The following is a 14295-nucleotide window of genomic DNA, read 5'->3' as shown; positions in this document are numbered from 1 at the left end:
ATGGCTCCTCTTACCAACCAATCCTCTACTGGCCCCTCGTCCCAAAATACCGAAGAGCCAATGGAGTGGGAAAACCCAGGACCCCAGGGAGAGGCCAAAGCTGCTAGATTGCTGGGGAGGGGCAGAGGGGGGCATTCATTTAGGACCTGGGTTAGCCCAGGAGCTGCAGAGCGCTTGCATTCCTCTTGGGACTGTGGTGACTTGTGGATAGCAGGCGTGCTCTGGTGATTCATTTTCATCACTGTTAACATGGTGATCAAAGTCTTTGTAGCCACATCTTCGGGGTCTACAGCGGTAGGTGTCTCATTTAACATAACTCCTCTCTCTTGTTGAGATCAGGTTGGTAAATTAGCCTAGAAAATCCCAGGACAACCTGAGTTTGCATGCAGAAAGAAAACCAAAACCCATTGGATTTCTTCTAATCTGCATTGCACACCTTATTCTTGAAAGCTGCTCAAGATGTAGAGAATTCCTGTTAGTGCAGGCTTGCTTGTGTGCGAGGTTTTACTACAGGTATAACATTTACATATAAATGATCTGTCATTTAATAGATTTACTTCTGTTCGAAAAAGTATATGCAATATATATTCACTGAAGAAGGAAAAAGTGGATATTGTCTGTGCACAAAAGCTAAGGTAGATTGTTTGCAGTAGAAATTTATGTATTTGTTTTTAATAGAGACTTTAGGACACTGCTCCTGCAAAAGGGGAACTGTGTCTAAGAAATGGCCTGGAGCCAAAGTAAGCTGAATAAAGCTATGCAGAAAAAAATTCTTCCCTACCCCTCTCCCTTTCCCTAGGCTTTTGGTGGTGTTTGTTTTGTTTAGTTTTCCCCTGTTTTTGTTTTGTTTTGGGGGTTTTGTGTGTGTTTGGGTGTGTTAAGTGTCTCTTGAAATTCTATACTGATGTTTTTAGTATTGAGATCTACTGCTGTAGCTGTCAGCACAGTCTATCAGCTGAAGGGAAGAGCATGTGAATAGCAGGGAGGCTGGAAGTCCGAGGGAGGTGGGAACCGGGAAGGGACTGTTTCCTTTTATATCCAGGTCCCAGTTGAGCTCAGATTGCAGTTTTCCTTTGGCAGCCACGCACTCTCAGTGACATGGCTAAACAAACTGGCTGGGGTTTGCACATAACTCTAACTACATCTGCCTCTGACACCAGCTCTGTGTCTTCAAGAAGCTTTCAGAGTTGAAAAGGTCCAGAAAACACCCTCTGTTCATGTGGCCACCATCTCTAGAAAATGAATGGGGGGCTCACTCACTGAAATTCAAAGTGGAATACAGCTGAGGATGTTTGCAGTTCTCTCATCAGCTTGTCTTGCCAGCCCATCGCTAAGCAAACACTCTAAATTTACTATTGACATTTTAGCATTCCTTTTTTTTTTTTTTTTAATAAAAAACCTCAGATGCAAAGGAAAAAATGAAGAGGGGGTTGGAAACTGCAAGTTTGGTAATTTGTAATCTAGCAGTTACTGCTCAAGTAGCTTTATAAATTGCCATACGCAGTGCATTGGCAGTCTTTTCGCTCGTGTTTGTTCTCCTGTTTTGGTCTCCTTTGGCTGGCCAGAGAAGAGTTGTCTCTACTTCCTTTGCCACTCATCCATTTTCTGGCGAAAGTCATGACCGTGACCGAAATCCCGGTGCCGATGTGTTTGGGGGGTGTGTGTGTTGGGGCCACCATCATCTCCTGTGCCGCGGACATGAGCTGCTGCCACTCCAGGTACAGGGGCTGTAGTTCAGCGAGGCAGTCGTATGAGCGCTTTGGTTAGACACTGACATTCACAGATCACTTATGCAATTAAAACTAAGCATATCAGCTATTTAGCACCAGCCGAACCAAGATCTTTGCTGTACACATTCCGTGTGTCTCCTCCCAGCCAGCAGCTCTCACTCCTTTCCTGTTGGGCTGCAGTGAAGGGATGTGGATGCTGCACTGAACATGGGGCAATGTTCAGCTTTACCCAGCCATTTTGGGGCTGTTAAGCATTGCTACTGTGGTTTATTACTACTAAGAAAGATAGCTAATGTCAGTGAATTTTAATAGGTTTTAAGCTTGTTAATGCCAATCTCTACTGTATGTTAGCAGCCCACGAAAGCTGTTAGTTGGATCCCAAACGTACACGGCAAGGAAGGGTATGGCATCTTTACATGGCAATATGCCTCTGTATTTCCTCCTTTCTGGTGTGTTGGGTCTATGTATAGCTGTAGCAATCTCAGAAGGCAGCGTGTGTTCAGATTACTGATATGTAATTGCAATGACAAGTAAACACAATGTTCGGCTGGAGTAGTTTTCCACATTTACTGATTAAAATGGATGGAAGGTATCCTTTCAATGAACCTTTAATGAGTTTTGTACATATAAAATAAAACTCACTCATGCAAGGAGCCAGCACAAAGCCCAATATTTCACTAAAATCTTATTAAAAACAAATTTTATATCAGCCTTGTACAGCTGTTCCTGAGAAGAAAGAATTTAATCCCTAAAGAGCTTACATTGGAAGTCTAAATTGTCCTAGTAGCAGTGGTGCTCTGTTCACTGTGGCTGTTCTCCATTAAATGCGTGTTGTTCATTTTGAATTTGAAAATAGATGGGCCCAGCTTTCACTGGTGTAAATCAGCAGAGGATCATTGGTAAAGAATGAAAAATGTTTCTATTTATGTACGGCACAATCACGCTACTAATTGCAGCTGGTTATCATGTTGATAAATACTTTTTTAAAAGTGAATGCCGTGAACCCAGTAACATTCTGGTTAATGCTTGAATGATATAATTCACTGTGGCTCTAGGTCAAATCTGCAGTCTATATTTTTCCCCCCTCAATGATTCAGAAATTTATTTTAAATAACTTCAGCTTCGTTATCTTTCTGCTCCAAACTTAGCTGATATTGAGCTAGTCATTAAGGCAAGCAGAAGTGGGGACATTTATAGCACTAAAAAGTACTAAATGCTTGGCTTGAAAGAAGCAGTAAAAAAATAATTTTGTTATTAGCCACAGCCGTGTTTAGAAATGGTTCTAAGGTACCATGAGTTATGGGAGAAAGGGGTTTTATGTCTTACACTGAGGAAGTCTTCCAAAGTCTTGCTTGCTGCTGCTCATGGTTAAGGCACCTCTAAAATCCTTTTATTCCCAGGTTTTTTTTAATGACGTTTTATGAACTTTCCCACCTTCAAATCTGTAGGACTAAGAAAGACTGAGGAAAATGCAGACCATTTCGATTATATCCTCTAAAAAAAAGAGTAGGAGTTTGTCATCTGTGACTCTGAATCTAGCCATATATAAACTCAAGCTCAAATTACAAATCAATTTCAAGCCAAATCAGAAGTTAAATATGTGATAAATAATTATCAGGGATAGGTTGTTTGTGCGGTGTTAGAACCAGGAGCTGAAGCAACTCTGCCTACCAAGATTAATGTTCCTCTTGCTGTGGGTTGTTCACTATTTACTGTTTGCTTCTGCCATAGGCAGCTGGTCAACACAAATGCTCTGGGTTGTGAGGATTAGATAATAGTATTTAATTCTGCATCAGGTGAAACTAATATTATCTGCAGCTCTTACACTCTAGCAAGATAATATTTATTTTAAACAGTTTTTTCTTATTTTAACAGACTAGAAACTAGGGATAGTGGAACCAACCCTTTGTTGAAAGGGAAAATGACATTGATGAGAATATATCCTGCTCACCACCGCTCTCCAGGGAATATATGCCCAAGTAATCTGAATTTTTTCTATATCATCAGACACAAGTGAAGGTACAAACAGGCTCCTGCAATCTCATCCATTCTGGGAAAACCTTTGCATGTCCTCTGGGTTGTTATGTCCTTGAAGATTTCCCTTTCTGAGTGCTGTTTGCTGGAGAGATTTATTTGGTTGCCCAGCTACCTAGTGCCAGCCACAGCAGGGGCTTGCTTTATGGTTTCATGCTTAGCGTGTGTCCCAACTCTTTTGCTCTGCCTCAACTCTAGTAATTATAAGCCTGAAAACATAGTACTTCTGCATAGTTTATTGTTGTTATCAGAATTATCCTTATATATGCCTAATTACATGTAACTTTTAATTTTTCCTCAGTATTCATCTTTCACACAAGTCTCTCCTGATTTTTGCTTTCAGTCCTGGTGTTGTCTGAGCCTCCTGTTTGTTATGAACCCCAGCCTGAAGAAAAATTGTTTATCTGGGTTTAATTCTAACATTTATAGCTACAGACGTAAGTGAGGGAGCACAGAATCTGTAGCTCAGTTTCCTTTATCTCCTCAGAAGCACTGTCTGTCTGGGGCAAGAGCTATTCCAGGAGCCATATCTACTTCAGTGCCTGTGTCCAAAGAGACAAGCTGACGCTGAAATTGCAGCTGACAGTACTTGAGTACACTGGCTTTCAGAGCATGTGGTGAAACTCTTAGTACCAGCTTGTGCAGATTTTATTAACCATTTATACGAATATTATCCTGCCACTTCCTCCAGTGAAGTCCCTCAAACAATCCTTTCTGCCACCTGAATGTGTTCTGCAAATGACTGTGCAGCTAAATAGCCATTAAGAAAATGTCCTCTGTTTAAAAAGTGAAAATAAACACGTAAATAAGCACCTTTGAGGTCTGTCAGCTGCATGGCTTCCAAACACTTTGGATTAGTGTTTCCATTCAAAGTGATGTACTTTTTTTAATCTCACCATAAACCTCTGTTGTTATCATAAAAATGTGCAGCATTTTATGTTTGTTATTTTTTTATAGGCAACCATAGCTGCATGGATAGATACTTCCTTATTTAAATAAGAAAAATAAATTTTATTCTTAATCACAAAAATTAATTCTTCCAATATAGTAGGCTATTACTCCAACTTTTCAGGTTTATTAGATTATAGAAATACGTAATCCATGAATTATTTCCTGTCTCGTTATCCGTCTCAGACTGATTTACACTAGCTTGGTGTCGCTTTAAAATCAGTTGTTCAGATGCCTGACTTGTGGAAGACATGGTTTCAAATCATATGATGGTTTGTATGTAAAAATGACCTTGATACATCATTCTGGCTACCATCTATATAGGACACTATATAGACGCTGCATGGAGTAGCACAACTGGGAGGAGAAGAGAGTCATGTCTGGAACGTGGTTGTGCTAGAGAGTAATTTAGTTCTCTGTGACCAAAGAGCAGTTTGATAGAATTTGTACAGATCAGTCCAAATAGCGCTTGCTTCAAATGCTGCAGTACTTGTAGGGCTAAAGTTTGGCCTTGCAGCTCTTGGACAAGTTAGCCACATACAAAACGGCAACATTCTTTAGGTGTCGATTAGGAGAAGCATTCCTTTAGTAGAGAACTATAGTGAATAGTACATCTTCAGAGTAAAGGGATAGGTTGTAAGCTTGATGCCTGCAGCCTAGGTCTATGCAGAGCTGGCACCAAAGGAAACAAGGAAACATGCTTGAATTTTAGGTGGCGCAGAAGCTGTGTATAACATGCTTTATTTGTATATAATATGTTCTTTGTGGTCCAACTGGAACATCGTTCTGTAATGTGGGAAATATTCAAGCACAGGAGTTAAGCCGTACTGGGTTTCCATTGAGCTTTCACTCATTTAATTATGGTTGCATTAAAGAACAGGGACAGAGAGAAACATGGGGCTCACAGAAAGCTAAATGTTGTATGTAATGAGTAGGAAAAATGAGACTGTTACATGTTGAGGAGACTACGTACATTCCCAGACCTCCGCTGACTTTAGGCAGGATTGGCTTAGGTATCTGTACAGCACACCCACAGATCCAGGAACAGTAGGAGGCTTCCTGCTGAGCCTCGTTTCTTAGATAGAGGTATCACTGCTTCCAGGGAGGAAAGAAAGAAGCTGGGAGGCGGGTGGGGGGAAGTAATGGCAGAGCTCTGGGTGCTGAGAAGCAGTGCTGAATCCCAGCTTCAAAGAGTTTAGGGGCTACTGGAGTAGTGGATCCAACCTGACATACTTGCATTAGTTCTGCTTGTAATAGCAACTGCTTTTAGAAAACAGCTTTCTTTTTAAAGAAGGAATTTTGTTTTTCCTCTTTGCTAACCAGATCAAAAAGAAGCAGCAAGAAGTAGTGGGCTTTTTAGAGGCCAACAAGATTGACTTCCAGCAAATGGACATAGCAGGTGATGAAGACAACAGGAAATGGATGAGAGAGAACGTCCCGGGTGAAAAAAAGCCTCAAAATGGAATTCCCCTCCCTCCACAGATCTTCAATGAGGAGCGGTACTGTGGGGTAAGGAGCTGTTTGGAAATTCAAATACCTTCAGAGAGTCTTCTTTCACAGAAAGTGACTCTTTTCCATTAGTAGGAAGTGTCCAACTCCTTAAAACACTTTGAGATTTGCTTTGAAAGAACAATTCTTAGAAAACATTTGTTTAGGCACAGGAAAGCAATAAACCAAAAGATTATTCTGTTTTAAGAGAAAAATATACATGGAGGGAAAACTGGCTAGAGAAACTCTGCTGAACAGACTGTATGGATTGTCCCCTGCAGACCCAGAGCCTGTGGAGTTCACAGAGCTCACTGCAAGGCGTGGAGTTTGCCGCCTGTGAGGAGCTGTGTTTTCCTCTCACACTCTCCTACCTCCTGCTGCGTAGCTCAATCACAAGTGGTCCTGCTGCTGGCTCTGTGCCTGCACTTTTGCTTCAGCTCCCGGAGACTAAAGGCAGTGCTGTCTGGGTGAATATGGCTTCTTCACACCAAATCTCAGGATAGCCATATGTGGACTATGAGGATGGCTCAGCTACACTTGAAGTAGTAAATGCTCAATTACATCATTGGACAATACTGAGCTGCTCAAGACTAGTGAGGTTCATAGCAAGGCCAATCTGCTATCTCTGGCTGTGTTGCACTTTGCTTCTTGAACTTTCAGTTAATTTTGCATGGTGTGTTGATATTTTGTTTGTTTGGCACAGACTCAACAACAGGTTGACCATGAGTCAACAATGTGCCCTTGTGGCCAAGAAGGCCAATGGTATCCGGGGGTGCATTAAGAAGAGTGTGACCAGCAGGTTGAGGGAAGTTCTCCTCCCCCTCAACTCTGCCCTGGTGAGGCCACATCTGGAGTACTGTGTTCAGTTCTGGGCTCCCCAGTTTAAGAAGGACAAGGAGGAAGTTCAGTGGCGGGCTACAAAGATGATTATGGGTCTAGAGCACCTTTCTTATGAGGAGACACTGAGAGAGCTGGGTCTGTTCAGCCTGGAGAAGAGAAGGCTGAGAGGGGATCTTATCAGGGCTTATAAATATCTCAAGGGTGGGTGTCAAGAGGATGGGACCAGACTCCTTTCAGTGGTGTCCAATGATAGGATGAGGGGCAATGGGCACAGACTGTAGCACAGGATATTCCATCTGAATATAAGGAAAAACTTCTTTACTTTGAGAGTGCCAGAGCACTGGAACAGGCTGCCCGTGGAGGTTGTGGTGGCTCCTTCTCCGGAGACATTCAGAACCTGCCTGGACACATTCCTGGGTGATCTGCTCTCAGTGAACCTGCTTTAGCAGGTGGGTTGGACTAGATGATCTCCAGAGGTCCCTTCCAACCCCAACTATTCTGTGATTCTGTGACTCATCTGGGCTGCTAGGAAGTCAAGTAGATGCCTGAGGCACCAGGGGTTGTGAACAGGAATCTTTCTTTTCTATTATATTGTACAAATAGTAGGAGTTATAGTTGACTGGAATAGTTCTGCTATGTGGTTTGAATTATTGAAATTATATTGCTTATTCAATAAATATCCAACTCTTTATAACAGAAATTGTAACACTCATCAGATGCTTTTATATTTTCATATATGCTTGTAACAGGTTATTTCTCTTCAGAGAGTTTGTTCAAATCAGTGATAGATAATACTGTACCAGCATGAATATTAGGATTGTGAATCAAAAGAGATATCTGAGACAATTTTTTTTCTCATAGTCTGGATGGAAATACATAGTCTGGAAAGTACTCTGATGTGACTGCTGAAATGAACTTGCAAAGTACTCTGAAACGCGGATCACATAGTGAGCCCAGTTTTAAGTTACTCCACAAATCCAGTGTGAACTACTGCAAAGGTTGTTTTGAGAGAGGAGGGATTTACATGCCACTAAGTTTTCAGAATTAAGTTCAGTACTCTTAGAGCAAAAGTTGCTCGTATGAATAATGGGGTGCAATTGTTTACTCATTTTCTCATAGGAATCTTGAAAGAGAACTTGGTAAGTTAGAGTTCATGTGCATTTCAACATCCAATCTGCACCAATAAAATGTATAATTTGATATATTTTACTCTGGATTTTGTGGCAGCCAACGTTGCAATAAATATTTCTGATATTCCCTGGATTCCCTGGAGAGGTTATGTAGTGAATTAAAGAGTAATTGCCTTACGAAGTGTTGCAGCTGGTCAGCCTTGCCAGTAAATGACAAATATACTGTTTTTACTCCATGTCTGAAGCTATTTCAGGGAGTCAAACAATCTACATCTTGAAATCAATTTAAGTTAAGAAGGAGTCATTTGCAAAGACACCTCCATATGCAAAGGTGTCCAGAAAGTAGTTGCAGCTACTGATTTAAAAACTAAATCAAATTTACAAGTACTCTCAAAGTCTCCAGAATTCTAATGTACTCAGCTCTCAAAGCTCATTGCTAATGATCCCAGTGGGTGCATAGCAAAGATCAATTTATAGCATCATTATTTCCAAATAAATAAGGTAAGGACATCCATATCTGTACACAAGCCTTACATTTCTCCTTAGGGGAAGGTGCTGTAAGGGAGCTGCACAGTGACTGTGAAGTGGCGTTATGTGGGCTGGTTGAGAACAGGGTCAGGCAGACTGGTGCAAAATTCCTCCAAGTGACTTGATGTCTTCTGCAACATGTCTACAACATAAAGCTGGGGATTTGCATTGTACTTCCCTGCATAACATGTGCAGGTCCAACAGACCCATCATTCTGAAGTCTAGAACTCTTTTATGCTGTTTAGGGTTTACATGTTATATCTTAATGCTTCCCCTGTGTCGCAGTTCCTTTGTCCTCAGCTACTTCATTAAAATTAGTGCTGAGAATTGCAAAGATCTCTCTGAGTCACAGACTCCAGTCCAGTATCCTGAATTCATGAAAGTCCCTTTAAAATGTGTTGCTTTTGTTAGTACAGTCTCCAAGGGCCTCAGTCTCGTGGTATCTAGGAACCTTCGAATTGGGTATATGCAGCCAGTTTATACCCATTTCCTGATATGCCAAAATCACCCTTTAGCTTAAACAGCTCTAGTCCAATGTATTAATAAACGGGAATCAAATCCTCTATTAATCTTCATTTCGCTGCATTAAACAACTCAAGCTCTTTACACCTCCTTTTTTTTTTTTGTAAGACAATTTCTTTTTCTCCTTCCTACTTTTTTTTTTCTTTCCTCATTCCAGAGTAGCCCTTTTGTTTTAGGTCAAACTTGTTACATTTCATTTGTGCTCATTCTCCTTTCTGAGATCACTATTTTCCCTCACTTTCCTTCCTATCAATTGTCCTGTATGGTTAGTTCCCATTCACATATGTGCATGTTTATACACATTAGTAGCATTCTGGCCTTGGGAGATGAATATTCAAGATAAAAGACTTCCTTCCTCATCCTGAGAAAGATGGGTTTGGAGAGAGACATGACAACCTTCAAATATTTTAAGGACTGCAGGAAAAAAGGAATTAATTATTGGTCTGAATTCAGTATTGACCCTGCTTTGAGCAGGAGGTTGGACTAGATGGTCTCCTGAGGTCTCTTCCCACCCGAATTATCCTGTAGTTCCAGGATGTTGTAAAATATGTTCTGCTGCACACACAGTGGAGGTGGTACAAGATGTAGTGAGCAAAAAATGCAGCAACAAAGGTTTAAGTCAGACATCAGAAAAAATATATAGTTTTCAGGAGATTGTCTCATTATCTCATTAAACGTCATTACCAATGGATTAGAGAAACACCTGTTAGGAACAGTGTAGTGGTTCCTGCCTTGGAGAAATGGTCCTTCCAGATCTTCTCCAATCCCCTGTTCTGCAGTTCAGTGAAATTTTGGGGTGGGGGTAAGCAAAGAGAGGATACTGGGGACAGGTGAGGAGACTTCATGTGCTGGAATAGACTGACATAATGAGCAACTGAATTCAGTCCTGTTGCTCATCTCTTCCCCCGATACATAAAAGTATCTACATCTTCTTGCTGACCCTGAAGAGCTGCTTCGCTTCCTAACTTTTATAGTAAAATGGAGGTTTCTTACGAATGCATTCATGAAAATATACCAACTGTGAGTAGATTTTCTGCGAGGTCAGAGAAGCTTAAGTCTGTCTTATAAATAGCTTGGATCTTATTTTTCTTTCAGATCTTTGGTATTGCCACTTGAAGAAAGATTAGAAATGGATTCACTTTGTATGCCTGGCTATAGCACCAATTTCAAGTATCCATTCTAATCCATCAGTGTTGACAATTATGTTCTTATTTGCTCTTTTTCTTAAGCTGATTCTTTGCTCATGTCTAGACAGACGTCTGCATCTGTCTCACTTTCTAAATATATTGAGCACTCTGTTGCTCTTGTCTCTGCTTTTGCTTAACAAAAAACCCTAGAAAACTGAGGAAGAAATGGAATGTAAACTTTTGGTTTTCTCTGTAAGATGAAATCTATGTTTTCCTCTGTAAACTGAAATCCATAGAATAAAATACCCGTGTACATATTTTTTTAAAGAATCTCTGTATTATTAGGCAAGGCTTTTATTTGATGCTTCATATAGCTGCTAAAGTCAAATATATGGAAATCATAGGGACCTCTGGAGGTCTGTAGTCCAACCTGCCACTCAGAGGTAGCTTTAAAGTTAGCTTATGTTGCTTGGGGCTTTGGCCGTTGGAGTTTCAGAAGTCTCCAAGGATGATGTTTCCATGCCCTTTCTGTGCACTCTGACCTGGTGCTGTACCACGTGTGGGGAAGAACTTTCTGCTGATGTCCAAATGGAGTTTACTGTTTTGCTGTCTGGCATTTCTGCAGTGGTCATCCAAAGGATGATAGTGTAGAGAGTATATGTGCATATGCCCTTATATCATAAAGAAAAACTCATGGAGTATTTTTTTTAATACATTTCACTGTGCTTTTCAAAGACTAGTTCCAAAGGCAAATGACACCACTACTCTCTGCCCAGACCATTTATGTCTTCTCATATGCTATAATATTATTGTGTACTTGAAATAAGTTGTTACTGCTAATTTTTCTTACTACCTGCCTTGGGAACAATTACCTTTGGTCATTCACCAAGTGGAGGTATGAATGAGTCACTGTTAGGAAGGTAAGAGTGCAAATATACAATACAAAAACTATTCCATGGTCACTGTAGCCATGCTTTCACCCCATGCTAAATACACAATAGCTTACTCCTCAGTGTAAGCAAGGTTAAGTGACCTCCCAGTTACTGCAAGATACCACATTTACTGTGGGATGTCATTGTACATTATCAATTACCAAGGAACACCTGATAGGATAGAAGATTGTCTCCTGTTCTGATAAGGAGTTCATCTGGTCATTCACACGTCTTGCTTGTGCCCTGGAGTCTCATTATCTACAAGGCTACGTGTCTCTGGAGATTTTTAGTGCACTTGCCATCTGCTGATTTTCCTCTGAGGAGGAATTAACAAGATGTATAAAATGAGTCTAGTTCATGACCCTTTCTTGTTATAGTCTTCTCTTTGTTTCCCACCTATTGACATGTTATACCATGTTTGCCATGTTTCTATGGCCTGTCAAAGGCCCATGTCAAATTCCAGCCCTTCGAATTGCAGAAAATTGTCGTGTTCTCATTTACTGTATTGCTCCTACATTTATGGATTAGACTTTGGGCACTGGCTTTCTTAAATACTTAGGGCGGGCTTGAGTTAGATGAGAAGGAGAACCCTACAGCAACATGAAAACAGCAAAGAGATGCTTTGAGAAATGGGTGGCCTATAGCAGCAGCAGGTGTTCTATCTGGTCAGGGCAAAATGTGCTCTGGGGCTTCTCCCAGCGCCAGGCAGTTCCCACTCCTTGTAGCTCGGTCTGCGTGAAAGCTCATCTGTCCCTTAGGTAAATTAGTGAAATGGGCTGTCACTTATCCTGTCTGTTAATCTATGTTGCCTCTTCCAAACTGAACTGAAATGTCATTGATTCCAGTCTTGTTGGTATTAAGGTGACTTCTAAACCATCCGCTTCAGCTTTTCCCCAGGATTAGCTTTGGGCAATAATTTATTCTCTCGAAATACTAGAACAGCACAATGAAACAGCTCAAGTCCTAACCCAGCTTTACAAACAAATCTCAAGGATGAGTCAGCACCTTATTATTTACAGGCTTCTATTTTTGGAGTTATTTGGGATGAGAAGGGGGATGATAACATGGTCAAGACAGTAGTCTAGGATTCAACAGACGTGCAGTCAGTCCACTGTCCTACACAGAGCTTCTGTCTGACTGTGGGCTGGTCACTTATGACCAGAGTTTCTGTTGAGATGTTAAATACATGTGGATTTTTACCCATGTAAGGTGTTAGGTATGAACTTCCCAGTAACAAGCTAGTGATATCAGAGCTTCCTTAATTGATAGGAAGGCTGTACAGGTGAATACAGTAAAGACCATGCAAGTTCTAGATGGTAGGATAGGAGCCATCCCTAGCATCTTTTCAGTTATATTAGCACTGAAGAAAAAATGGGCATTTAACATAATGATTTATAACTTCGTTTCACATGTGAACAAGGCATTTTGGATGGTACATACATGTCAGAGGGAACAACACAGTCGTTTGCTAAGTTTGTCTGAAAAGTAACTGCATTTTCTAACCAGAGTGCCTTTCTTCAGAAGAAACATTTTCCGCATCATTTCACTTGTGCTGTTATGTTGTCTATTGCCTTTTATTTGCTATGAAGCTATCCAGGGTTTTGAGGATCTATTTTGTGTTCTTACTTACAGAAAGTTTTATTTTAACATTTAAATGGGAATAGCTTTGCTTTGGTGTGTACAGCTGAGGCACGTTAAAATGAGACACTTAATTTTATCTGATTCCGACATGGATATGACATAATTAAAGTGTAAGTCTCTGGAGAGATTTGACCATTTCTGCATTTTGCCAGCCAGTGCGAAACTCCCTTTATCTGAGTTTTCTTCCTGGGGCTTAGATAATGTGGGTGCTTGTACGGGTGCATAGTCATTCTCATCAATACAAGAAAGATTTGCCTGAGCTAGTCTCTTCCTCCTGTGCTTTTTGTTTGATTTTCATTACCAATCCTCTGTTGTTTGTTTGTTCTTTTTTTTTAGGATTTTGAATCCTTTTTCTCTGCTAAAGAAGAAAATATTATTTATTCATTCCTGGGTCTTGCTCCTCCTCCAGGCATAAAGGTATGCACTGCTGTCCTTCCACGGGGGCCATTTATTTGATTTTAATAAAAGATGAAGATAGGCAGTGACTCAGCATGTCAAATAAGGAGCAATGACAAGCATTAGATACTGGTGCAGCCAAGTGTTCTTAAGGGAAAAAAAAAAAAGAAAAAGAAAAAACTGGCTGTTTCAGTAAATACTCGAAAATACTTCTCTCTTCCCTTCTTTCACTGCAGGCTTGTTACCATGCTTCCAGCTGAAGATTTTTTATGTTGTTGTTGTTGACAAAGCAGTATTTTATCATGTTCGGCTTTAAATGATGCAAAATTTCCTAATGCAATGTATGGGTTGTTTTAATTATTATACAAGAAACATTCTCTCCTCCCTGACTGCATCAAACCTTGAGCAAACAGGGCTTGTACTGGCCACCAGCAGAGGGGCTGGGGTGTGGGACCATTCCATCCCCTGTGGTTACACACAGACCGGCACTGTGAGGTTTCCTCCCTCTGCCCCTTGAGGAGATCGCTTAAAGTCTTACCCAGAACATCACAAAGTCCCTTTGGCAAGTCTGCCTGTTGTTCTCAATCCACTGTATTTTGACGATGTTCTAGTATATTTCTGGTAAAAGGAAAAGATTTTTCTTTGCCTTTTTTTTTTTTTTCCTTCAACAGAAGCAATGTGTTTTATCTTTAACAGAGCCTTCTTCTAATTAGAAGTTTTATAACTGAGAGCATTACAGCTCTCATATCCTAACGTCAGGTTACATGATAATCAAATGTTGCCATCCTTAACGTGGGTGATTCAACAAAAGAAATGAACCAAGAGAGCGATGAGCCAGAATGGTAGCAGAGATCTCTGCTGCACTGTGGCGACCTGGCTGAAGAAGTGCCCTGAAGCATGAGATCTGCTTTCTGGTCCAACTCTGCTGCCAACTGTGTAGCCACATTGAGTAAAACACTGTTGTACATGTCTCTGTTTT

At 40.8% G+C, this 14295-nt stretch overlaps 1 protein-coding gene across 1 annotated transcript in view; it reads left to right on the top strand.

Annotated features, from left to right (window-relative positions):
• Window positions 1-133: 133 nt before the first annotated feature.
• The window catches only part of SH3BGR (SH3 domain binding glutamate rich protein), a 29289-nt gene continuing 15127 nt past the window's right edge, over window positions 134-14295 (top strand). Inside the window, exons 1-3 of the mRNA XM_065658389.1 lie at window positions 134-294; window positions 6036-6221; window positions 13257-13337. Of these exons, the coding sequence (XP_065514461.1) occupies window positions 250-294; window positions 6036-6221; window positions 13257-13337 (312 nt within the window). The 5' untranslated portion in view covers window positions 134-249. The remainder of the gene's footprint in view (window positions 295-6035; window positions 6222-13256; window positions 13338-14295) is intronic.

Source organism: Caloenas nicobarica, chromosome 1 (assembly GCF_036013445.1).
Source record: "Caloenas nicobarica isolate bCalNic1 chromosome 1, bCalNic1.hap1, whole genome shotgun sequence".
NCBI lineage: Eukaryota > Metazoa > Chordata > Aves > Columbiformes > Columbidae > Caloenas > Caloenas nicobarica.
The sequence above is the reverse complement of the archived record's forward strand: the minus strand, read 5'-3'. Positions and strand labels throughout refer to the sequence as shown.